Here is a 27,700-nt window from a genome sequence, read left to right as displayed (position 1 = left end):
ACCGGGAGGGCATTCCAGAGTACTGGAGCCCGAATTGAAAACGCTCTATAGCCCGCAGACTTTTTTTGGGCTTTGGGAATCACTAATAAGCCAGAGTCCTTTGAACGCAGATTTCTTGCCGGGACATATGGTACAATACAATCGGCAAGATAGGCTGGAGCTAGACCGTGTAGTATTTTATACGTAAGTAGTAAAACCTTAAAGTCACATCTTAAGTGCACAGGAAGCCAGTGCAGGTGAGCCAGTACAGGCGTAATGTGATCAAACTTTCTTGTTCTTGTCAAAAGTCTAGCAGCCGCATTTTGTACCAACTGTAATCTTTTAATGCTAGACATGGGGAGTACCGAAAATAATACGTTACAGTAGTCGAGGCGAGATGTAACAAACGCATGGATAATGATCTCAGCGTCTTTAGTGGACAGAATGGAGCGAATTTTAGCGATATTACGGAGATGAAAGAAGGCCGTTTTAGTAACGCTTTTAATGTGTGCCTCAAAGGAGAGAGTTGGGTCGAAGATAAGACCCAGATTCTTTACCGTGTCGCCTTGTTTAATTGTTTGGTTGTCAAATGTTAGAGTTGTATTATTAAATAGAGGTCGGCGTCTAGCAAGACCGATAATCAGCATTTCCGTTTTTTTGGCGTTGAGTTGCAAAAAGTTAGCGGACATCCATTGTTTAATTTCATTAAGACACGCCTCCAGCTGACTACAATCCGGCGTGTTGGTCAGCTTTAGGGGCATGTAGAGTTGGGTGTCATCAGCATAACAGTGAAAGCTAATACCGTATTTGCGTATGATGTCACCTAGCGGCAGCATGTAGATGCTGAAGAATGCAGGGCCAAGGACCGAACCCTGGGGAACTCCACACGTTACCTTAACGTAGTCCGAGGTCACATTGTTATGGGAGACACACTGCATCCTATCAGTAAGATAAGAGTTAAACCAAGACAGGGTTAAGTCCGACATACCAATTCATGTTTTGATACGTTCTAATAAAATATTATGATCGACAGTATCGAAAGCAGCGCTAAGATCGAGGAGCAGCAAGATAGATGACGCATCAGAATCCATCGTTAGCAATAGATCATTAGTCGTTTTTGCGAGGGCTGTCTCCGTGGAGCGATTTGCCCTGAAACCGGATTGAAAGGTTTCACATATATTGTTAGACGCTAAGTGTTCATTTAACTGCTCCGCAACAATTTTTTCGAGGATTTTTGAAATAAAGGGAAGGTGAGACACCGGTCGGTAGTTTACCATGAGGTCAGGATCGAGGTTAGGTCTTTTAAGAAGAGGATGAATAACCGCTTTTTTGAATGCTAGGGGAACAGTGCCAGAGGAGAGGGATAAGTTTATAATATTTAGCACTGATGGACATAATAATACAAAGAGCTCCTCTATCAGTTTCCCAGGAAGAGGGTCAAGTAAACATGTTGTTTGTTTTATTCCATTTACACGTTGTAACAATTCCTCTAATGTTATTCCCTCAAAACGAGAGAAACTATTTTGGAGAGCAGTATCCGCCGTATATACAATCGTGTCAGTGTTAATAGAACCCCATTGTAGCTGGGACGCATTGTCTTTAATCTCCTTTCTAATGACTTCAATTTTCCTACTAAAGAATTGCAGAAAGTCATCAGCTGAGTGGGTTGAGCTACTGGAAGGGGTCCCTTGTTGGGTTAGCGATGCTACCGTACTAAACAAAAATTTATGATCGTTTTTATTACGGTGGATGAGATTTGGTGGGCCAGCTGAGGGCGCCACCATACACTTGTCGGCCACAGAGGTGGTCGTTTCATGGGCGATCGCCTCGCAAATTGCAGCTGCGTTATATTCGCCGTCGCCACTTCACTCTTCCCCACTGGGTGCGGGGACACTTGGCCTGGCGGCCCACCGCATTGTCCTCCCTCCACACTCCCTTGACTTTGGAATGTTTTTTTTCTAGGGGGGGGTCGGAAAACGTCTGGTATCCATTATGGAAGGGGGGGCTACTGTCAGACTTGCCACTGACAGTTTGTTTGTGTTTTAATTTTTCCTTTGTGTGTGTTCAGTATTTCCTGTTTTTAGTTCCTGTCAGCGCTCCTATTTTGTCTGTTTCCTGTTTTTTTCCCTATGCGCTGTTTGTCCCTTCAGCTGCGGCTGATTGGCATCTGGCTACACTTGGGGTCAATCAGCCCGCTCTTATTTTACCTGCTTTGTTCCTCCAGTCAGGGCTGGATTATTGTCGCTCTTGTTGTTGCAACCTGTCGTGTCATGTCGTATCATATCGTGTGAATGCAGCATTGCGGTAAGCTATATTTGATAGTGGTTTGTAGCTTATTGTCTCTTGTTCCCTGCCTCCAAGTTTGTTTTCATGTTATAAGTACGACTTCTGTTTCTTGCTCGATACCTGCTAACTTCCACGCTAGGCCTTTTTGTTTGTTATCCGCCCACGTGCGCGCTTTTTATTTGTACCCTTTGTTTGTTTTTTGTCTTAGTGTTTTAAATTAAATCATGTTTTATCACTCCATGCCTGCCTCCTTCTTTGCATCTTGGGGTTTGTCACAAACCAACTCTGACAAAATGCTTATTAACAAAGTGTGAAAATGTAAACATAGAGAAACCTGAGAAGAATTATTTCCTGCAGATTTGGTGCCGGGAAGTTACGGCTGCGCTCTAAAGAGTGAACGCGGCTAGAGAAAATTAGCATCACGGCTAACAGAGAAATAATTTCGGTTCATTATGAGACTGTGGTGGTACATAAACCTAGGTGGCTGGAGGTCTTGGTGGCCCCAAAATAATTTAACAAGTACAGGAACAGCGAGCTAGCGTGAGTGGAAGTCTGCTGGAGTAGTCTACAGTCATACAGTAACAAGCAATTGCACTTCTATCAAACTTAAATACCATAGATCAAATAAATTTACCCCCGTAATATCATCAACACTTACCTGACTGGATGAAGTCCTTGGGTTCAAATACTAATGCGGCCTCAATAGCCCATGCTGGGAATTGTATGTGCATGTGATGGAAGAATGTACAGTCCAGGGTTGAAATTCTACTGAATTCGCATTAAATCCGTTTGTTTTAGCTAATAATCATGCTGCGAGAGCTAGCATGTTGCAGTCAATGTTTATTCCCATTAATTATCCATTAAACTCCGTTAATTCCCATTAATTCTCATATATTTCCGTTAATTCCCATAGAAAGTTTCCAACTTTGAATATTCCCGGTATTTTGCAACCCTATATTCTTTACTGCTCACTAGTGTTACATATCTGAGTTATTGTGTAAAAATATGGGGAAACAACTACAAAAGTACGCTTCATTCACTAACAGTGTTACAAAAAATATAAATTAGAATAATACATAATGTTGGATATAGAGAACATACAAACCCTTTATTTATTAAATCACAAATATTGAAATTCAATGATTTGGCGCAAATGCAAACAGCTAAGATTACGTACATAGCAAACTATAACCTGCTAGCCAAGAATGTACAACAATTTTTCTCAACAAAAGAGGAGAAATATAACTTTAGAGGAAAATTTAAAACATTTGTATGCGCGTACAACACTTAAGACCTTTAGTATATCAGTTTGTGGAATTAAATTATGGAATGGATTGAGCAAATAAATCTAACAAAGCAGCAATATGATTCAGTTTAAGAGATTGTTCAAACTAAAAGTACACAGAACAAGAGTTATGATGAAATTAGCCCTTTTTTAACTTTTAAATTTTTTTATTGAGACAAACATTATTTATGTATTTATTTTTTGTCTGCTTACTATGGTATATTTTTATTTATTTTTTATTTATTAATTGTTTTGTTACAGAGAACAAGGAAATTGGAAAAAAAATTGCTATGGTATGAAAAGGGGTAGGATTAAATAAGCTCGGCTTCTTCCTGCTCCTTTTCGCACGTGCTGTAATGAAACAACTGGAAACATGTGATGCATTACAATGTATCGTGCATTCATGATCCAAATAAACTGAAACTGAAATGTTAGAAGTGGCCCTCTGAAGGCAAACATAACTGCGATACGGCTCTCAATTAAAACCAGTTCGACACCCCTGCACTACACGATAAATCATGTTTTATTAATAGTTATGGGACAACCTACGCACTGTCGATTGGAAATTTGATTACTAATCGTTTGGCGGACCACTTGATGGAGCCAGAGTGCAACAACTTCCGCAGGTTAATGTACACTATTTCAAACCTTTCCACCTTTGAGTGGGGTGGCACCTGGTGTTTGCAACACAAAACTGACCAAACAATAACAATGGTGCTGATAATATTTCCAACTCTGTGTTTCGACAGAAGTATTGACCTCCTGGACTGGAACAGCCTCTTAGATGACAGAGCAAACCTGTCTGAGATGCTTCATGTCCCGAACGTTCAGGTCGGTGACACTGAAACATGTTATCTACTATGATGGCACTCAGTAGAAAGCAAAGAGTTAACGTACATTTAAAAGTTCTGGGCAGCTTTCTTGTGGTTGTTTTATGCTTCGCTCAATAGTTAGCAGCCCTGGATAATAAATACTAACTCAAAATGAGTTAAATAAATTACTGCGTGTGCACCTTTGTCCAGATGCTTACCAATTTGTAATGTTTTTTTTTTCCAAAGCAAATTCAACCAATTCCCAAGAACTACGCGCATCTTTGCAACTTCACTGTCATTTGGTGTAAAAACACTGTAAATTTTACCGTAAAATTCTGGAGACTGAACTGCCAGTTTTTTTTTAGCCGTAAAATAACTAGTTGCGGGGTTAGTGCGTCTGCCGCACAATACGAAGGTCCTGAGTAGTCCTGGGTTCAATCCCGGGATCAGGATCTTTCTGTGTGGAGTTTGCATGTCCTCCCTGTGACTGCGTGGGTTCCCTCCGGGTACTCCGGCTTCCTCCCACTTCCAAAAACATGCACCTGGGGATAAGTTGATTGGCAACACTAAATTGGCCCTAGTGTGTGAATGTGAGTGTGAATGTTGTCTGTCTATCCGTGTTGGCCCTGCGATGAGGTGGCCACTTGTCCAGGGTGTACGCCGCCTTCTGCCCGATTGTAGCTGATATAGGCACCAGCGCCCCTCCCGGGATCCCAAAGGGAATAAGCGGTAGAAAATGGATGGATGGATAACTAGTTGCATTTGAATTTAAGACCCCTGCTCTACAGTAAAGTTGTGAATTGCTGACGTTCTATGAAAAACAGATAATGTTGGCTTCGCCCACGTCCAATAATGAAAACCTTAATGGTTCGAAATTTGACATCTTCCATGTTTGAAATCTGTGTGGATAAAGTTTGAAAGCAGTGGGATGAAATATCTAGGAGGAGTTTTTACAAAACAAAAGCAGGGAATGGCAATAAATCGGCATGACCTTTTTGACTTCTTTGGGGTGAAAAATGCACATGAAAGACGCATAGTTGCATGTTAACTTAACTAGGCACATGACCAATGTTCCCTCTTATTTGTAATGTGTCTGAGAAAATGCAAAAAGGTTCCAGAGCACAGTGTGAACAGATGTGCACACTGTGGCCACACCTGTCCCAAACCTGATAATAAGCTATATCTTAAATCAATTGACTGCAGTCATTTTCATGAGATTATTTTCTAATTTAAGTGACTTCCAGCGTGTCTGGTTGGGGGTTTTACTTTGTCCAATGCTAAAACGTGCATTTCAATTGCCAAATCAAAATGTATGTTTGTAACCTGTGTCGACAAAGCAATGTGTAAAAATATGTATCAACTCTTTTAATTGTTGTGTTTTGGCTTATGTTGTTGCATTATGGCTTTATATTGTTGTGTTTTGATTTATAGTTGTTGCGGTATTGCTTTATTTTGTTGTGTATTGGCTTATAGTTGTGTTTTGTCTTTATGTTATTGTGTATTGGCTTATAGTTGTTGAGTTATGTCTTTATGTTGTTGTGTATTGGCTTATAGTTGTGTTTTGTCTTTATGTTGTTGTGTATTGGCTTATAGTTGTTGAGTTATGTCTTTATGTTGTTGTGTATTGGCTTTTAATTGTTGTGTTTTGGCTTATGTTGTTGCATTATTGCTTTATATTGTTGTGTTTTTGCTTATGCTCGTTGTGTTACGTCTTTGTGTTGTTGTGTTTTGGCTTATAGTTGTTGCGTTATGTCTTTATATTGTTGTGTTATGATTTATAGTTGTTGCGGTATTGCCTTATTTTGTTGTGTATTGGCTTATAGTTGTTGTGTTTTGTCTTTATGTTGTTGTGCATTGGCTTATAGTTGTTGAGTTATGTCTTTATGTTGTTGTGTATTGGCTTTTAATTGTTGTGTTTTGGCTTATGTTGTTGCATTATGGCTTTATATTGTTGTGTTATTGCTTATGCTTGTTGTGTTACGTCCTTCGTGTTGTTGTATTTTGGCTTATAGTTGTTGCGTTATGTCTTTATATTGTTGTGTTTTGATTTATAGTTGTTGCGGTATTGCTTTATTTTGTTGTGTATTTGCTTATAGTTGTTATATTTTGTCTTTATGTTGTTGTGTATTGGCTTATAGTTGTTGCGTTTTGTCTTTATGTTGTTGTGTATTGGCTTTTAATTGTTGTGTTTTGGCTTATTTTTTTGTGTATTGGCTTTTAATTGTTGTGTTTTGGCTTATGGTTGTTGCATTACGGCTTTATATTGTTGTGTTTTTGCTTATGGTTGTTGTGTTACGTCTTTGTGTTGTTGTATTTTGGCTTATAGTTGTTGCGTATGGCTTTATTTTGTTGTGTTTTGGCTTGCAGTTGTTTTGTTATGCCTTCTTTTGTTGTGTTTTGGCTTATAGTTGTTGCATTATGTCTTTATTTGGCTGGGTTGTGGTGGTTCTATTTGTTTTGGCTTTTGCCAACTCTCATTCAACCCCTTTTCGATTACGCTTGCACCTCCTGGTACCCCAGCACCCCCAAAACCCTCAAATCTAGACTCCAAACATCCCAGAACAAGCTGGTCCGGTTACTTTTAGACCTCCATCCCAGATCACAACTCACTCCAACCCACTTTTCCAAAGTGGGCTGGCTCAGGGTGGAGGACAGAGTCAAACAACTTGCACTGAGCCTAGTCTATAAAATCCGCTACACCTCCTTGATACCGAAGTACATGTCAAACTACTTCCTTAACGTAAATGACCGCCATAATCACAACACCAGGGGGAGCTCCACAAACCACGTTAAACCCAGATTCCGATCTAACAAAGGTCTTAACTCATTCTCTTTTTATGCCACATCAATGTGGAATGCACTCCCAACAGGTGTAAAAGTAAGTGTATCTCTATCCTCCTTCAAAACCGCTCTAAAACAACACCTCCAGGCAACTTCAACACTTTACTAATAGCCTCCTCCATTCACATCCCATCTCCCCGGATTGTAAATAACCTAATGTAAATAATCAAATGTATTTCAAATGTATATACTTGTTCTTATCTTATCTTATCTGAACTCATTATGTGCTGGCTGTACATATCTTACTAAGTAAGACCTACTCTGTTTCAATGTCCATTTCTCTTTTGATGCAATTGTTAATGACTGAAGTACTGATATCAACCAAAGCTCCTCATCCCACCCCCCAGATGGTAAATAATGTAAATAATTCAATGTATATACTATGATGATTAACTTGTGTGATGACTGTATTATGCTGATAGTGTATATTTGTACCATGAATTGATTAATGTGGACCCCGACTTAAACAAGTTGAAAAACGTATTCGGGTGTTACGGAATATGTACTGAACCGTGCAATCTACTAATAAAAGTTTCAATCAATCAATGAAATCGTGCTATAGATGGAAGTCGTTGTGTTGTGGAGTTCGCATTTGTTGCAACTTTTCTCTGCTATCGTAGCTTTTTATTGAAATGAGAGTGTGGAAGGCTTCCTGCCCTCATCGTGTGGGTTGCGTGGGTCATGGAGGACAGACATCGCTAATCAGGTTTGACTCTTCTTTTATTTTTCAACAAAGCTGTCTTTCATTTGCTTTAGCACAATGTCCTTTGTGTGTTTCCCGGCAATTGTCTCTGTCCCTTTTGCCGTCTGTTCCAACTCCAACCCCTTGTCCTTTCGGACTGCTGCCTTTTAACAGAACGACAGGTGATTAGATGACCACTTTCAGCTGTGTCATCCGCTCACCTGTCGCCAACCTCGAAGCCGGCCCTGCCACACCCCGCTTCCCTGCAGGTGCGCAGGCCACGCCCACCACACACTTCCACCGCCAGACTCAGGCCGGGACGCCGTCCGGCCGCTCCAACCCCCCCTCCTGGAAAAGAGCGGGACAGGAAGTCGGCCACGGCCATCTGTGCACCCGGTCTGTGGATCACTCAGAAGTTGCAGGGTTGCAAAGCCAGATACCACCGGGTGATCCGCGCGTTGGCATCCTTCATGCGGTGGAGCCACTGGAGGGGTTTGTGGTCCGAGCAGAGGCTGAATGAGCGCCCCAGGAGGTAGTATCGGAGGGCCCCGACCGCCCATCGGATGGCGAGGCACTCCCTCTCCACTGTGCTGTACCTCGCCTCCCTTTCGGATAGCTTTCGGCTGATGTAAAGGATGGGCCGGTCGACGCCCTCCACCTGCTGGGACAAAACCGCTCCCAGTCCTCTGCCCGACGCATCAGCCTGCAAACAAAATGGGAGAGAAAAATCAGGCATGTGTAGGACCGGCTCCTCGCAGAGGGCCTTCTTAACCCTCTCAAACGCCTGCTGGCACTGCTCCATCCACTGGACCAGATCTGTGGCACCCTTTCGGGTGAGGTCAGTTATTGGGCTGGTCAGGTCCGCAAACCGGGGGATAAGCCTCCGGTAGTACCCCGCCAGACCCAAAAACTGCCTCACCTCTTTTTACGTCTTGGGGGTTGGGCAGGCCGCAATCGCCTCTGTTTTATCTACCTGCGGGCGCACCTGCCCCCCTCCCAAGTGGTACCCCAAATACTGTACTTCTCTCCGGCCAACTGCACACTTCGCCGGGTTGGCGGTGAGCCCCGCCTGCCTCAGGGACTCGAGCACTGCCCCCACCCGCTGCATGTGTTGTTCCCAGCCGCTACTCTGGATGATGACATCATCCAGGTAGGCGGCCGCATATGCAGCATGGGGTCGCAGCACCCGGTCCATGAGGCGCTGGAACGTGGCATGCGCACCGAACAAGCCAAACGGGAGTGCGACAAATTGGTACAAACCTTCCGGAGTGGAAAAGGCCGTTTTTTCCTTGGACTCTGGTGACAAGGGAATCTGCCAGTAGCCCTTGGTCAAATCCAGTGTCGTGAAAAAACGAGCAGTGCCCAGCCGGAGCTCGTCCACCCGAGGCATTGGGTACGCATCAAATCGTGATACTTCATTCACCTTGCGGTAATCCACAAAGAACCGCACAGACCCGTCTTTCTTCCCTACAAGAACTATGGGGCTACACCAGGCACTGTGGGATTCTTCTATTACTCCCAATTCCAGCATGGATTTTAATTCCTCCCGAACTATTTTACGTTTGTGCTCGGGGAGCCTGTATGGCCGAGAGCGCACCGTAACACCCGGGCTGGTCTCGATATGATGCTGGATGAGATTTGTGCGGCCGGGCCGAGGGGAGAACACGTCAGAGAAGCGCTGCTGCAGTTTAGCAACATCCGCTTTCTGCGCTAACGTGAGCTGGTTATCACAGGGGAGAGAGAAGGAGGGACAGAGCGCGGGATCTCTGGTCCCAACTCCTCCTCCTCTCTCACTACCGTTACCATGGAGACAGGCTCGGCCTCCCTCCATGCCTTCAACAGGTTAAGATGGTAGATTTGCGTGTCTCCGCCCTGGTCCGAGCGTCGAACCTCGTAATCCACATCACCCACTTGCCGTGTGACCTCAAAGGGTCCTTTCCACTTTGCAAGTAATTTTGAGCTGGATATTGGGAGTAATACAAGGACTTTTTCTCCCGGTGAAAATCTTCTCAGCTTGGTCCCCCTGTTGTACGTGCGCTGTTGTCGTTCCTGGGCACGGAGCAAATTCTCACGTGACAAGTGCGCCACCGTGTGGAGTTTTGTCGCATGTGTAGAACGTACTGCACTTCGTTTTTGCTGGAGCTTGGACCTTCCTCCCAACTTTTTTTAATTACGTCCAACACTCCGCGTGGTTTCCTGCCCTATAACAGCTCGAAAGGCGTAAAGCCAGTAAAGGATTTGGGTACCTCCCGCATCGCAAACATGAGGGGATCCAGCCATTTATCCCAATTTGGTTTGTCCTTGTGCGTAAACTTACGGATCATGGTTTTTAGCGTTTTGTTTAATCGCTCCACCAGCCCATCCGTTTGTGGGTGGTACACACTCGTGCGGATGGCTTTAATTCCCAATAATCCGTACAGTTCCTTTATCGTGCGTGACATAAAGGACGTGCCCTGGTCAGTCAAAATCTCTTTCGGGATTCCAACCCGGGAAATGACCTGAAATAGCGCTTGCGCCACACTCTTTGCAGAGATGGAGCGCAGTGGCACTGCTTCGGGGTAGCGCGTTGCGTAATCCACTAGGACCCGGGCGCATCGGCTGACCGTCAATGTAATCAACTTGGTCCCAGGCCACGCGCAAAGTTTCGTCTCGAGACTGCTCGAGGGGAAAATCCTCTGTAGGATGCCAATAGGGGGCCGGGAAGGCTTCCCGCGAAGCCCCCACCGGATCCCGCTCGGCAGTGTCGGATGGCCCCGCCTCGCCACTGAAAACTGCGCGGGTACTCCCTTTTCCTACTGTCCGTGAACGCACCCCTACGCATTGTGTCAGTAAGCGCCTAAACCCCGGCCAATTTGTGCCCAAAATTACGGGGTGCGAGAGGTGCGTACTTACAGCTACCTCTACCCTATGCTTTTGGCCCTCGTACCAAATTTCTACTGGCACTATCGGGTACTCGTGCACATCCCCATGAACACACCTGATTTTTAGCCGTGTTACATTCCTCAAAGCCTCGGGTCGAACCAGGTTCTGGTGGATCATGGTCTGCCCACAGCCCGAATCCACCATCACCTGGTATGTACTCCCTTGTATCATTACCTTGATACCGTACGTCTCACCCGGGTCGGGGGAGGGCACTGAAGGGCCGGCCGCCACGGCCACGCGCCCCACCTGCACCTGCTGAGGTCCCTGACGCGCGCGACCGGGCCGCCCACGCCTCCAGCACGCCTGCCCAAGCGTTTGAGGGGCTGTCTGCGCGGGAGATGTTCCGGGGACAGCAGTCCGGACCTGCGGGGAAAGAACATACGGCGGATAATGTTGTTTAAGGCGGGAAATATGTACTGCTCTCTCCTTTTTTTTTTTTCTCTGTACGCTCCATCCGTGCGCCCTCGGTGCGGGTTGTCTCTCGCGCTGGATGGCCAGGTGGTCCTCAACAAGGGTCCCCGCAGTTGCGTGGTCCAGTGGCCGGTGGTACCGGCCCCAATCGGTCGTCTTTCGTGGATCGCCTCTCGGAGCTGCTACCCGATGTATTGGTCCGGCAGTCGGCCATCTCCCTCTCCTGGCTGCAGCCAGCGCGTCGCTGCCTTCTGAAGCCGCTGGAAAAAGGCGAATGGCCGGTCCTCCTTCCCCCAACGCAAGGACCGGACCCAGCGTCCATGTTCTTTGGCGGTGCCTCCCGTCCGGTGCAGCACCGCCCTGCTCCTCATCTTGACCGGGGGATTCGGTCATTTCGACCCCCCCCATCGCGGGGCGAGACGACGGCGGGGCGCCGAGGTGGGTCCCGCAGCCGTCATCGGTGTTGCCTCCCACTCTCCAGCTGTCAGCTCGCCCTGCTGGTACGCAGACGCCTCGCCGCCTTTCTTCATCTTGTCCACCAGCGCCTTCATGAGCTGAGAATTTTCTTTGCTGATTGCCACCCATTCTCTGCACTCGCCGACCAACGCACGGAGGAAATCGTCCTCCCTCGCCTCCAGTGATCCACCCACGTCGGGCGCCACTGTGGAAGGCTTCCTGCCCTCATCGTGTGGGTTGCGTGGGTCATGGAGGACAGACATCGCTAATCAGGTTTGACTTTTCTTTTATTTTTCAACAAAGCTGTCTTTCATCTGCTTTAGCACAATGTCCTTTGCGTGTTTCCCGGCAATTGTCTCTGTCCCTTTTGCCGTCTGTTCCAACTCCAACCCCTTTCCTTTCGTACTGCTGCCTTTTAACAGAACGACATGTGATTAGATGACCACTTTCAGCTGTGTCATCCGCTCACCTGTCGCCAACCTCGAAGCCGGCCCTGCCACACCCCGCTTCCCTGCAGGTGCGCAGGTGCGCAGGCCACGCCCAACACAGAGAGTATTTAGCAGGTTAAACCACTACTAATTTAACTGAAGAGATGTTGATTGCAGTGTAATATTAACACTGTATTGTATTAAAATGTATTGGATAAATACTTATTACTGTACTGCGTACAAGCGGTCTACACGCACACCCTGAGGACAGAGTTCTCAAACTCTTCACCTTGTGAGTCATTAAGGACAAAAGTATGCAATTGTGTGTGGACAAGGGGCCAAAACAAGACAAATATGAGTTTTTCAAGTATCTGTATTCGTGTGGACATGGCTTCATCAGACTTTCAGCACAATTGGTTGGTTTTCCTCCCTCAACCCAAGTTTATTGAACACGATTGTGTAATGTCCCATTTCAACTAACAAACCGCAATCCAAAAAAAGCCACATCGGCTCTTTGAAGAGCTAATTATACAATCCAAACTACATTTTATGGTCACTTAATATCTCTTTAGTTAGATAGAATGCAAAGAGGGGTCCATTAGTTCCTAATGGTTTCTTTGGTTGGTTACTCAGCTCGGCAAGCTGGAGCCTCTGATGAAGGACTTTGCTGCAGAAGAAGAGGGACAAATGAGGAGGATATTACAGCGGATGGATGTTTTAGCAAAGGTAATCTAACGGATCACACGTCACCCATAGCTGGGACTTCAGTCTAGCATTTTTGTTTTTTAATGCCAGCATGCTGTAGAGAACGGCGTCCGCTTGATGGTGGATGCAGAGCAGACCTACCTGCAGCCGGCCATCAGCAGACTGACTCTGGAGATGCAGAAAGTCTACAATAAAGACAAGCCGATCATCTTCAACACATACCAATGTTACCTAAAGGTCAGACTGCAGTTTAAAATGTTTTTTTCTCCTACTTTATCTTATAAGTTAATGCTGTTTGTGCGCAGGAGGCGTACGACAACATAACGTTGGATGTGGAACTATCTCGGCGCAAGGGCTGGCACTTTGCTGCCAAGTTGGTGCGGGGGGCCTACATGCAACAGGAGCGGGGAAGGGCCTTGGAGTTGGGTTATGAGGATCCCATTAACCCTGACTATGAGTCTACCAACACCATGTACCACAGGTAAGGCCTTAGGATACACATTCCTTCGTTTAAAAATAATTTTCAATCATCAGGGTTCTTGTTTTGACATAAAATAATATCATAAAAAAAAAAAAAAATGCTATTGCAAGTAGGAATGGGTCCCTAGGGGAAACTGGGTTACACATGGCACAATATTGTTACTTTAACAATCTACAAGGTTAATATATGTTACTTCTCTTTCTTCCACTCCAGTTTTCTGCATTCTTTTGTATCTCTAGTTATAAGTATGTATATGTATTGTTGCATTTGAACAACTGTATTGTTGATAATAGAGGTAAACTATTGGTATTGCTCATGATCACCTTTTCTATTGGTATTTGTATTGCTCCAGTTGTAGTGTAAAAATTCTCATTGTCATTTCTGTATTATTATTTATTTCGCTAACTGCTTCTTTGCTATCACTTTTACCATCATTTGTACATTTCGTATGTGCTGGTGTTGTTCTATTGTTGTTGTTGTTGTTGTTATTGTTGTGTTTGCTGTTGTTGTTTTTGTCTCTCTGTCTTATCCCCCTCTTGTACCCACAAGTTCCCCCTCTGTCTTCCTTTTTTGCACCGAATGATAATATAAATCCAGTTAACACAATCAAATACAAATAAGGCAAGAAGAGAAGTATCCTACACTTCTCTTTTGTAAAGTAAATCTGAACAGCCGATATGGGCATCTACATCAACTATATGATTTGGCTGAGAAGCTGGACAGGACAAAACAAACAACAAGAAAAGGAATGGGTCCCGAATCCAGTACTTTTTTGGCATCGACCAAATCCAGCTGATTCACGTAAAACCCAACAGTGCTGTGTTACAGTACCTGGGTTGCACGTGGCGTAGGGTTGTACGGTATACCGGTACTAGTATAGTATCGCGGTGCTAATGAATCAAAAACGGTACTATACTCTGTTTGAAAAGTACCGGTTCCGGGGCATGACGGCGCGTCGTCACGTTGTGACATTGCTGGTTTTCCGAGCAGAGGAGCATGTTCAGCAGCACACACTCACGGAGTACTTACAAGCAGACAGTCTGTAGACAGAAAAGGGAGAACGGGCGCATTTTGGTGTAAAAACTAAAGATAAAGTTGAAGTTATAACACTGAAACGCCCTTTAGGAAGAGGTGTTTTAAGATATGGCTAGCTAGCTAGCCGCTAACATCCATCCGCAGTCGGCAGTGTTCTAGCTACTTCTAAATCATTAATCCTTGACTCCATGGTGGCAAATAAAGTTTGTTTCTTACAAATATGAACACTGGAGAACGAGGAATAGCTAAACATGCTTCACTTCACACCCTAGGACAGGGGTAAGGAACCTATGGCTCGCGAGCCAGATGTGGCTTTTTTGATGACTGCATCTGGCTCTCAGATAAATCTGAGCTGAAATTGCTTAACATGGTAAGTAATGAATTATTCCACTTGTAATCACAGTGTTAAAAATAACGTTCAAAATATCAAAAATTCTCATGCATTTTAAATCCATCCATCCGTTTTTAACCGCACCTGTTCAAGAAGTTGCGTTAATGGTCTGAAGTTATTTATTTATTACTGGTTAGTGTGGGGCTTGCCCTCCTGGGGGTTTTTCAGACCACCAAGCACCGACATGAGAGCCTGTTGCAGGGTTACAATATTGTTTTATTTTTCAACAAGTCTCTCAGTTGCTTTCCAGTAATTGTATTTTTTTCTTTCGTTCTCGCTCGCGCTCTGGCTCCAGCCCCAACCCCGTGCCTCCTCCTGGCTGCGCATCTGTCGCTGATTTCGAGGCCGGTCCTAGCACACCCCAGTTTGCTGTAGGCCCGCAGGCCATGCCCCCTTCACAGTTAGCTTCAGAATAACAATGTTATTACAAAGAATAAGAGACCTATAATACTCTAGAAATGTTGATCTTACTTAAAAATGCACGAGTTTAGTTGTGTTCAGTGTTAAAAAATATATTATATGACTCTTACAGAAACTCATTTTAGAATATTTGGCATTTTGGCTCTCTCAGCCAAAAAGGTTCCCGACCCCTGCCCTAGGAGGATACAATAACTCACCAGCGTCACCGCTAACAAAAGCTACAGCGCCTGAATGTCATGGGTGGGTCTACACCTGACAGCCACTGTACCGATACCAAGTACAATAGCGTATATTGCGTATACTCTATGATTATATCAATATTTTTTATCGTCACAAAATATTTTTCCTTTTTTTTAAATTCATATTATGTTTCGAAACTCAAGAAATACATCCCTGGACAAATGAGGACTTTGAATATGACCAATGTATGATCCTGTAACTTCTTGGTAACGGATCGATACCTAAATTTGTGGTATCATCCAAAACTAATGTAGTGTATTAGACAACAAAAGAATAAGTGGTTATTACATTTTAACAGAAGTGTAGATAGAACATGTTGAAACAGAAAGTAAGCAGATATCAACAGTAAATTAGCAAGTAGATCAATAATCAATTTTTACAGTTTGTCCCTCATAATGTTGAAAAAATAATGGAATGATGAATGACACAATATGTTACTGCGTACATCAGCAGACTAATTAGGAGCCTTTGTGTTGGGATGTCGCATGGCTGCAGTTGTGTGTCCCCGAGTATGCAAGAATCCAGGAGAGTTGCGTGGAGGTAAGATGAATTTAATACACAAAAGAAAATAACAAAAGCAAACATAAAGCAGTCGTGCAGATAAACGTTCTCAACATAATATTATCATCGAGCACTGAGGAGTGCTCGAGTGAAACATAAATAGACACTAGTGTGATTGACAGCAGGTGTGAACCGCTGCCAATCAACGAAAAGAGAAAAATAGTGCTCCGTGAATAAAAACAGGAAATACAACAAAATAAGAGCACTGAACCGGAAGTAAATACAAAAACACAAAAAACTAACAGAAATGAAGTGACACATCGTTACAGGACCTCCCCCTCAAGGAACAGATACCAGATGTTCCCTGGGAAAGAAAAAAAAATGGAAAAAAGTCCAAAATGTAAGGGAGGGTGGAGGGAGGATTTGGTGGAGGGTTGCCAAACCTCGTGTCCCCGCAGCCAGCGAGGGAAAGTCAGGTGGCGGCGCCGCGTAGAGCGCCGCTGGAACTGGCGAGGCGGGCGGCCAGGGAACGGCCAAATCACTGGCCGAAAAAGAGGAGAGTGCGCAGGGCACGGCCACATCCACGGCCGACGTAGAAGCGGGCGCGCTGAAGCAGGCCGGGAAGCAGAAGACGTAACCGGCGGCGTGGAAACCGCAGGCGTCATCAACGGCGTGGAAGTGGCAGATGTCATCGGCGGCGTGAAAGCGGCGGATGTCATCGGCGGCGTGAAAGCGGCGGATGTCATCGGCGGCGTGAAAGCGGCGGACGTCATCGGCGGCGTGAAAGCGGCAGACGTCATCGGCGGCGTGAAAGCGGCAGACGTCATCGGCGGCGTGAAAGCGGCAGACGTCATCGGCGGCGTGAAAGCGGCAGACGTCATCGGCGGCGTGAAAGCGGCAGACGTCATCGGCGGCGTGAAAACGGCAGACGTCATCGGCGGCGTGAAAGCGGCAGACGTCATCGGCGGCGTGAAAGCGGCAGACGTCATCGGCGGCGTGAAAGCGGCAGACGTCATCGGCGGCGTGAAAGCGGCAGACGTCATCGGCGGCGTGAAAGCGGCAGACGTCATCGGCGGCGTGAAAGCGGCAGACGTCATCGGCGGCGTGAAAGCGGCAGACGTCATCGGCGGCGTGAAAGCGGCAGACGTCATCGGCGGCGTGAAAGCGGCAGACGTCATCGGCGGTGTTGAAGCGGCAGGCGTCATCGGCGGCGTGAAAGCGGCAGATGACGCCGGGCGAGGAGCAGCAAATGCTGGCCGAGGAATAGCGGATGCCGGCGGTGACGAAGCCCGGCGTGGTGCTGCTCTTGGCGGCGTTGGGGCTCGGCGTGGAGCCGGCGTTGGGGCTCGGCGTGGAGCCGGCGTTGGGGCTCGGCGTGGAGCCGGCGTTGGGGCTCGGCGTGGAGCCGGCGTAGGGGCTAGGCGTGGAGCCGGCGTAGGGGCTAGGCGTGGAGCCGGCGTAGGGGCTAGGCGTGGAGCCGGCGTAGGGGCTAGGCGTGGAGCCGGCGTTGGGGCTGTGCGAAAACCCGCCAGGCACGTAGATGTCTCCGTGGAAGGAGACGCTTGCGAAGATGACAGCGGTGTGTGCCTGGCTGCACCGCAGTGTATTGTGGGCCCCCCTCCACTAGGCGGCTGCCAGAAACCGTCCACACTTGCGGGAAGACATGCCTGCTCGTCGGCGTCCCCCGGTGCGAAAACCAGGGACGGGCGGGAGGAGGCCAGGAAGAGGGACGAAGACACGTCCCGCGCCGAGTCCCAGCAGGAGGACAAAAGTGACCTCACTGTGGGCTCCACTGGAGCTCTCGGCGATCCAAAAAAGAGAGCGGGAGCTGGCAGAAAGAGCAGCCGGGGAGCAGCCGCTGGAAGCTGCGTAGGAGCAGGGAGAAGCAGCTCAGCAGACGACGGGAAGGATGGCGGCGGCGGACGTGCCGGTCGGAGAGCCGCAGTAGGCGACGGAGCCGCAGGAGCCGCGAGACGTGAAGGAGGAGGTGGGCGCGCCGGTCGGTGAGACGTAGCCGGCAGCGTTGCCGAGAGGAAGGATGGCGGCGGAGGACGCGCCGGTCGGTGAGCCGTAGCCGGTAGCGTTGCCGCGGGAGCCGCGAGGCATGCAGGAAGTGGCGGACGTGCTGGTCGGAGAGCCGTAGTCAGCCGTCGAGCCGAGAGGAAAGATGGCGGCGGGGGACGCGCCGGTCGGAGAGCCGAAGCCGGTGGCGTTGCCGCGGGGAGAGGGTCCGCATCTGTTGGCTGGGACCGCACAAACCTGGCCTTCAAGTCCTCCAGGAATTGTGCGGTCCAGAACGTCGGCTGAGGATTGCCGACAGGGATTCTCGCGAGGACACTTTCTTCTGGCTCGATGATACTGTTGGGATGTCGCATGGCTGCAGTTGTGTGTCCCCGAGTATGCAAGAATCCAGGAGAGTTGCGTGGAGGTAAGATGAATTTAATACACAAAAGAAAATAACAAAAGCAAACATAAAGCAGTCGTGCAGATAAACGTTCTCAACATAATATTATCATCGAGCACTGAGGAGTGCTCGAGTGAAACATAAATAGACACTAGTGTGATTGACAGCAGGTGTGAACCGCTGCCAATCAACGAAAAGAGAAAAATAGTGCTCCGTGAATAAAAACAGGAAATACAACAAAATAAGAGCACTGAACCGGAAGTAAATACAAAAACACAAAAAACTAACAGAAATGAAGTGACACATCGTTACACTTTGTTTGTTTACTTACTACTAAAAGACAAGTTGTCTAGTATGTTTACTATTTTATTTAAGGACTAAATTGCAATAATAAACATAGGTTTAATGTACCCTAAGATTTTTTAGTTAAAATAAAGCAAATGAAATGTTTCCCCTTTATTTAGAAAAGTATCAAAAGGTATTAAAAAGTATCGAAACACATTATGGTACCGGGACAACCCTAGCGTGACGTCTTGCCAGGTTGCTGACTCTTCGCATGTCAGCACTTGGCGTTCACTCCATCAACACTTAAAGCAGACTCAGCCAAACTACCTGTAGATCAGGGATGCCTAAAGTGGGGCCCATGTCATTTCGATTTGCCTGCCAAAGTGTGGCTAGCAAATGTAGTACATATTCATAGGACCCCTTTCGAGCTGCACAACCATTGATGGCATGTGAAAAGGTCAGTGGATTTCACTGTCAAAAACTGGCTGCTCAGTCGCCAGAAATTTGCCGTAAATTCATCAGTTGCTACTGTTTTTCATTTACAGTAAGGCACTTAAAAAAAATGCTCATAGGTTTTAGTCAAAAAACTAGCAGCTCAGTCACCACAATTTCAACGTAATTATACCATTATATTATAACATTCTAACACTATATATTTCCCCTTAAAACATTCACATGTTGCACAATGAAAGTAAGCATGGGATAGAGTGTATACATTCCTGTAACTTTCTGTCTGTAAAATACATCTTTTTATGAGCATTTCTGTCATCTCGTAACAGAATTTTATGATTAATATCCATAAATTAACATTCTTAATAAATTACAGTAGAATAAGCACACATCTGATTGAAAAAGACGACCTGGCATTTACATTTGTAGTGTGGGAGTTGTCTGACTTTTTGTGTGGCTATAAACGCATCAGTGGCTGATATGACAGACGATAAAGAGTTGGTATTGGTCCAGTTGGTATGGCATGATTATGATTTTGGTAACATATGGCGGTATGTGGATAAACTCTTTACTAGTGGTCTTGTTGCGTGGTGAAAATTACTGTTTGGCCCGCGGACCATCGCCCCATTTTCACTTTGGCCTTTGGGGGCAAAACGTTTCGGCACCCCTGCTCGAGACAATGTTGCAGTTTTCATTGTCAACAAAGCATTTGACCAAAAAACGCTCCAACGCAAGTTAAGTAAGGCTCCACTTTACCAAAAATGTGCCAGCTTGATGCTAATATACATTGGATTTGCTATTGACATGGCAATTTCAACACCTTCAAATGTGTTAGTAAAAACTACAACTAAGGTGCGTAATAGGTACAATACTTACAGTGTTAACACTTTTTGGGCCGCAACAAAAAGACAAAAAAAAACCACTACATCTAACATTTTGAACATCTTGGATGATAATAAAACAACTGGACAGCAGTTATCAGAATCAACTAATTTTTAAATGTTGCAATAATACATTTAAAAATTAATAATAAAAGAAACACAAACGTATAGAAAATTGGTACTGTTGGTATCCATTCTCAAGTACCGGGAATGTGTACCATATCGGTTCAAATGTGAACGGGACCCATCCATAATGCCGAGGAACACAAACCAATTTGACCTTCTGCCTAATCTACCTCAGTCATATAAAGAGTTCTTTCTTCCGAAATAATTCTAATTTCATTAAATGTAAAGCCTCAAGTCAAACAACAGTGACAGTTTAAATGCTAATCAACACTTAAAGGCCTACCGAAATTAGATATTCTTATTTAAACGGGGATAGCAGGTACATTCTATGTGTCATACTTGATCATTTCGAGATATTGCCATATTTTTGCTGAAAGGATTTAGTAGAGAACATCCACGATAAAGTTCGCAACTTTTGGTCGCTAATAAAAAAGCCTTGCCTCTACCGGAAGTCGCAGACAATGACGTCACCCGTGTGAGGGCTCCTCACATCTTCACATTGTTTGTAATGGGAGCTTCCAACAAAAAGAGCTATTCGGACCGAGAAAACTACAATTTCCCCATTAATTTGAGCGAGGATGAAAGATTTGTGGCTGAGGATATTGATAGCGAAGGACCAGAAGAAAATAAAAATAAAATAAAGTTAAAAACATTTTAAAAAGGCGATTGCATTGTGAGCGATTCAGATGTTTTTAGACACATTTACTATGATAATTCTGGAAGATCCTTTATCTGCTTATTGTTTTAATAGTGTTTTAGTGAGATTGTAAAGATTGTAAAATACATACCTCGAGGTCGGATGGCTGCGGTGAACACGCAGTGTCTCAGGGAGAAGCCGAGGAGCCAAGCTCACAGCTGCCTTTTTTGACATGACAGCTGCTGCAGGACGACGAATAATCCATTGATGTCTCTGGTAAGATATATATATCACAATTTCCCCATCCAAAAACATGCTGGTTGACGTAGAGAAAACATGTTCGCTTGACCGCTCCGCTTCACAACAAACAAAGAAACACCGGCTGTGTCTCAGTGCTAAAGATAGCTGCAATCCACCGCTTTCCACCAACAGCATTGTTCTTTATAGTCTCCATTATTAAATGAACAAATTGCAAAAGATTCAGCAACACAGATGTCCAAAATACTGTGTAATTATGCGATTAAAGCGGACAACTTTTAGCTGCGAGTGGTGCAGCACTAATATTTCCTTACAGTCCGTGACGTCATCAAAAAGAAACTCGCGGGAAATTAAAAAATTGCAATTTAGTAAACTAAAAAGGCCATATTGGCACGTGCTGCAATGTTAATATTTCATCATTGATATATAAGCTATCAGACTGTGTGGTCGGTAGTAGTGGGTTTCAGTAGGCCTTTAACAAATTGGATTTAAAGTTATTATTTATTTGGTAAATACAAAACCCAAAAGCATTGAAGTTGTCACATTGTGTAAATGATAAATAAAAACAGAATATAATGATTTTAAAATCCTTTTGAACTCATATTCAATTGAATAAACTGCAAAGACAAGATATTTACGTTCGAACTGTAGAACTTTTTTATTTTTTGCAAATATTAGCTCATTTGGAATTTGATGCCTGCAACATGTTTCAAAAAAGCTGGCACAAGTGGCAAAAAAAAAACTGAGACAGTTGAAGAATGGTCATGAAACCCTTATGTGTAATATCCCACAGGTGAACAGGCTAATTGGGAACAGGTGGGTGCCATGATTGGGTATAAAAGCAGCTTCTATGAAATGCTCAGTTATTCACAAACAAGGATGGAGTGAGGGTCACCACTTTGTCAACAAATGCCTGAGCAAATTGTCCAACAGTTTAAGAACAACATTTCTCAACGAGCTATTGCAAGAAATTTGGGGATATCACCATCGACGCTCCATAATATTATCAAAAAGTTCAGAGAATATGGAGAAATCACTGCACGTAAGCGGCAAGGCCGAAAACCAACATTGAATGCCTGTGAGCTTCTATCCCTCGGGCGGTAATGCATCAAAAAGCAACATTAGTGTGCAAAGGATCACCACATGGGCTAAGGAACACTTCAGAAAACCACTGTCAGTAACTACAGTTCGTCGCAAGTCAAAACTCTACTCTGCAAAGCCAAAGCCATTTATCAACAACACCCAGAAACGCCGCCGGCTCCGCTGAGCCCAAGTTCATCTAAGATGGACTGATGCAAAGTGGAAAAGTGTTATGTGGTCTGACGAGTCCACATTTCAAATTATTTTTGGAAACTGTAGACGTTCTGTTCTCCGGACCAAAGAGGAAAAGAACCATTCGGATTGTTATAGGTCATGAATTGATTAACGTGGACCCCGACTTAAACAAGTTGAAAAACTTATTCGGGTGTTACCATTTAGTGGTCAACTGTATGGAATATGTACTGTACTGTGCAATCTACTAATAAAAGTTTCAATCAATCAATCAATCAATAAGTGCAAAGTGTAAAAGCCAGCATCTGTGATGGTATGGGGGTGTATTAGTGGCCAAGACATGGGTAACTTACACATCTGTAAAAACACCATTAATGCTGAAAGGTACATACTTTAATAAAATGAAATACATGTTATATCTGGGAATTGCTATTATCCATTGTGATGTGGTAACCATGGTTACGGCACGTGACAACATGATGACATCATCCCTTAACCGTTTCCAATGACATGATGAATTTGAATTACAAGCTTTACATAACTGTGTTTGTATCCAGATGTTTGGATTACGTGCTGGATGAGATTGCGCTCAACCGGAATGCCAATGTTATGGTTGCATCCCATAATGAGAACACGGTGAAACACACACTGATGAGGTATGTTTTCTCTTCTTTCCGTGCTTGTGTGAACCTTTAGTGTGCAAATAATGTTGTTATTGTGTCCCCATCAGAATGAACACGCTTGTTCTGTTGCCCAGTGACAATAAAGTGTTCTTCGGCCAACTGCTGGGGATGTGTGACCAGATCAGCTTCCCACTGGGTGAGCAGGACACCTTGTTACATACTGGGTTGGTCTGGACCCCAGGGTGCAGAGACGAATGGGATAGGTAGCAATTATTTGAGTGGGGGAAAAAGTAGGTAGCACCAGCCTGAGTTATTTTATTATGAGGTGAGTTATTTTGGCGTTGAGTTATTTTGTAGTTTTAACTTTTAACTTACCCTCTCTGCCACTGGCAAGATGGACACATGTTCCTAGTTGCCAATCAGGCTCTTATATGCCAGCCCTGAAGACTATTTTTTGTGTAGTGGTTTCCCGCAAACTCTGCCAGTCTGCTTTGGATCTTGTGTTGGTTTACTTTTTGTGTGCACTTTCGAGCTGCACTGGTTTGTTTCTAAAATATACTTTTTACCTGCATTCCACCCGCTGTTCTCTGCATCTTGCAAGCAAGGCTCACTGTTCCTGACAATACTTGGAATTGTATGGTTACAGCGTGTATTTAAAACATTGGTGTTCAGAGGTTTTTTAGAGGGCTTTTTTTGCAGAATAGGTGGATCCCTGTTACCTGCATTGTTAGCTATCTTGGGCTAGCAGTTTGTTCATATATATATATATATTAATTTATATATACCGTATTTCCTTGAATTGCCGCCGGGCATATAGTATGTGCCTGCTTCGAATTACTGCTGGGTCAAACTTGCTTCACAAAATAATTAGCGCATGCTTAGACTGGCATCCGAAAGCGGATGCCAGTCGCTTCCTGCTGAGTGAGGAACAGTAACAAAGGGTGGGAGGTGGCTGGCCAGGCGGCAGGAGAATTCTTTCATCCCTACAGCACTACTAAACAGTCCATGATAATGCTGAGGAGGGCTACAAAAATTGTCCAGGGAGGATTGAAAAGAAAAAGCCATCGCGAGAAGTGCAAAAAGAAAGGAGTGAGAGAAAAAAAATGTCACTGGGGGCGGAGCTAAAGTCACTGGGGAGAGGCTAAGACACTGTTCCGTCAGGTCCCTAATCAATTGGCCAGAGTATACTGTTATGGATTGCAAAGGGAGTGACGGCAAACAGACACCAGAGGGGGGTATGTTAAATAATTTATTATATCTATGGTAAACATATATATATATATACTTATATATATATATATATATATATATATATATATATATATAAGTATATATATCACTCCTTTCTTTTTGCACTTCTCGCGATGGCTTTTTCTTTTCAATCCTCCCTGGACAATTTTTGTAGCCCTCCTCAGCATTATCATGGACTGTTTAGTAGTGCTGTAGGGATGAAAGAATTCTCCTGCCGCCTGGCCAGCCACCTCCCACCCTTTGTTACTGTTCCTCACTCAGCAGGAAGCGACTGGCATCCGCTTTCGGATGCCAGTCTAAGCATGCGCTAATTATTTTGTGAAGCAAGTTTGACCCAGCAGTAATTCGAAGCAGGCACATACTATATGCCCGGCGGCAATTCAAGGAAATACGGTATATATATATATATATATATATATATATATATATATATATATAATAAGAATAATAAACAATACTAACGAATAAACCAAGGAAATTAAGTCTGACAAAAACTCAAGAGTGTATGGTGTAAGACTATGCGTAGAATTTAACTCAAGTGTGTCTTACCAAAGTGTTGACGAGAGCGAAGGAACAAGGAAGTCCATGGGGCAGGCAGGATCAGGGGCGAGAGAGAGGTCCAGAGTTTTGGGGCGACCGAGGAGTCGAGGAACGATGGAGGCAGTCGAAAAACCATGAAGCGCGGGGGAGACAGGGAAGATTCGAGAGCACAAGACGCACAGCTTGACTCAGAGATGCAACACAGGGAAGGTAAAGATGATTATACTCTGACGCCGGCATGCCAGGTCGTCCAGGCTTATGAAGGCAGGTCCTTCATTACGGGCAAGTGTGGTGATTGTCTGTGAATGATTGCAGCTGGCGGCTGCTGCAGGGCAGAGAAGCGCGTGGCTCGTTCCTGGATGTGGGTGCCCGTGGGCGTGTCCCGAGGTGCGCACAGACGGATGACCGGCATTGGCAGTAGTCTGATCCGTAACACATATTTTATGTTCAAACTGACAAAAAATTTTTTTTGCAAATAATCCTTAACTTTAGAATTTGATGACAGCAACACGTGACAAAGAAGTTTGGAAAGGTGGAAATAAATTCTGATAAAGTTGAGGAATGCTCAAACAGTTATTTGGAACATTCCACAGGTGTGCAGGCTAATTGGCAACAGGTGGGTATCATGACTAGGTATAAAAACAGCTTCCCAAAAAATGCTCAGTTTTTCACAAGACAGGATGGGGGCGAGGTACACCCCTTTTTTTTGTCCACAACTGCGTGAGGAAATAGTCAAAACAGTTTAAGAACAACGTTTCTCAAAATGCATTTGCAGGGAATTTAGGGATTTCAACATCTACAGTCCATAATATCATCAAAAGGTTCAGAGAATCTGGAGAAATCACTCCACGTAAGCGGCTTGGCCCGAAACCAACATTGAATGACCGTTATCTTCGATCCCTCAGACGGCACTGTATCAAAAACTGACATCAATCTCTAAAGGATATCACCATATGGGCTCAGGAACACTTCAGAAAACCACTGTCACTAAATACAGTTCATCGCTACATCTGTAAGTGCAAGTTAAAGGTCTATTATGCAAAGCGAAAGCCATTTATCAACAACATCTAGAAACGCCGCTGGCTTCTCTTTGCATCAGTCCATATATATATATATATATATATATATATATATATATATATATATATATATATATATATATATATATATATATATATGTGTATATATATATTTATATATATATATATATATATATATATATATATATATATGTATATACTCCTCTCTGAGCTGCCACCTTATCGTGGTAGAGGAGTTTGCGTGTCCCAATAATCCTAGGAGCTATGTTGCGCACCAAACAGCAGTTCAGAGTACCCACCCTTTTTGGGAACACTCAAGGGAGTACTGGAAAGTGCTCCCCCAGGTGATTCCCTTGTCCTACTGGGAGACTTCAACGCTCACGTTGGCAACGACAGTTAAACCTGGAGAGGCGTGATTGGGAAGAATGGCCGACCAGATCTGAACCCGAGTGGTGTTTTGTTATTGGACTTTTGTGCTCGTCACAGTTTGTCCATAACAAACACCATGTTCAAACATAAGGCCGCAGTTCCATGATCGACTTTGTAGTTGTGTCATCGGATTTGTGGCCTTATGTTTTGGACACTCGGGTGAAGAGAGGGGCGGAGCTTTCTACCGATCACCACCTGGTGGTGAGTTGGCTGCGATGGTGGGGGGGGATGCCGGACAGACCTGTGAGGCCTAAGCGCATTGTGAGGGTCTGCTGGGAACGTCTGGCAGAGTCTCCTGTCAGAGAAAGTTTCAATTCCCACCTCCGGAGGAACTTTGAACATGTCACGAGGGAGGTGCTGGACATTGAGTCCGAGTGGACCATGTTCCGCACCTCTATTGTCGAGGCGGCTGATCGGAGCTGTGGCCGCAAGGTAGCTGGTGCCTGTCGGGGCAGCAATCCTAAAACCCCTTGGTGGACACCAGCGGTGAGGGATGCCGTCATGCTGAAGAAGGAGTCCTATCAGGTCCTTTTGGCTCATAGGACTCCGGAGGCAGTGGACAGGTACTGACAGGCCAAGCGCTGTGCAGCTTCAGCGGTCGCGGAGGCAAAAACTCGGACATGGGAGGAGTTCGGGGAATCCATGGAAAACGACTTCCGGACGGCTTCGAAGCGATTCTGGACCACCGTCCGCCGCCTCAGGAAAGGGAAGCAGTGCACTATCAACACTGTGTATGGTGCGGATGGTGTTCTGATGACCTCAACTGCGGATGTTGTGGATAGGTGGAGGGAATACTTCGAAGACTTCCTCAATCCCACCAACACGTCTTCTTATGAGGAAGCAGTGCATGGGCAATCTGTGGTGGACTCTCCTATTTCTGAGGCTGAGGTCGCTGAGGTAGTTAAAAAACTCCTTGGTGGCAAGGCCCCAGGGTTGGAAGAGAGCCGCCCGGAGTTCCTTAAGGCTCTGGATGCTGTGGGGCTGTCTTGGTTGACAAGACTCTGCAACATCGCGTGGACATCGGGGGCGGTACCTCTGGATTGGCAGACCGGGGTGGTGGTTCCTCTCTTTAAGAAGGGGGACCGGAGGGTGTGTTCCAACTATCGTGGGGTCACACTCCTCAGCCTTCCCGGTAAGGTTTATTTAGGTGTACTGGAGAGGAGGCTACGCCGGATAGTCGAACCTCGGATTCAGGAGGAACAGTGTGGTTTTCGTCCTGGTCGTGGAACTGTGGACCAGCTCTATACTCTCGGCAGGGTTCTTGAGGGTGCATGGGAGTTTGCCCAACCAGTCTACATGTGCTTTGTGGACTTGGAGAAGGCATTCGACAGTGTCCCTCGGGAAGTCCTGTGGGGAGTGCTCAGAGAGTATGGGGTATCGGACTGTCTTATTGTGGCGATCCGCTCCCTGTACGATCAGTGCCAGAGCTTGGTCCGCATTGCCGGCAGTAAGTCGAACACATTTCCAGTGAGGGTTGGACTCCGCCAAGGCTGTCCTTTGTCCCCGATTCTGTTCATAACTTTTATGGACAGAATTTCTAGGCGCAGTCAAGGCGTTGAAGGGTTCCGGTTTGGTGACCGCAGGATTAGGTCCCTGCTTTTTGCAGATGATGTGGTCATCTGACCGGGA

At 45.3% G+C, this 27,700-nt stretch overlaps 1 protein-coding gene across 4 annotated transcripts in view; it reads left to right on the top strand.

Annotated features, from left to right (window-relative positions):
* prodhb (proline dehydrogenase (oxidase) 1b) overlaps positions 1-27,700 on the top strand; it is a 73,539-nt gene that overhangs the window by 32,291 nt on the left and 13,548 nt on the right. For 2 of the 4 annotated variants that reach the window (XM_061906118.1, XM_061906115.1), the window contains 6 exons: positions 4,300-4,381; positions 12,736-12,828; positions 12,898-13,044; positions 13,113-13,288; positions 22,746-22,844; positions 22,919-23,007. In XM_061906118.1, coding sequence (XP_061762102.1) covers positions 4,300-4,381; positions 12,736-12,828; positions 12,898-13,044; positions 13,113-13,288; positions 22,746-22,844; positions 22,919-23,007 — 686 coding nt within the window. Of the gene's footprint in view, positions 1-4,299; positions 4,382-12,735; positions 12,829-12,897; positions 13,045-13,112; positions 13,289-22,745; positions 22,845-22,918; positions 23,008-24,616; positions 24,805-27,700 lie in introns of those variants that run through there. The other 2 variants (XM_061906117.1, XM_061906116.1) reach the window with 2 other exon arrangements.

Source organism: Nerophis ophidion, linkage group LG07, assembly GCF_033978795.1.
Source record: "Nerophis ophidion isolate RoL-2023_Sa linkage group LG07, RoL_Noph_v1.0, whole genome shotgun sequence".
Taxonomy (NCBI): Eukaryota; Metazoa; Chordata; class Actinopteri; order Syngnathiformes; family Syngnathidae; genus Nerophis; species Nerophis ophidion.
The sequence above is the reverse complement of the archived record's forward strand: the minus strand, read 5'-3'. Positions and strand labels throughout refer to the sequence as shown.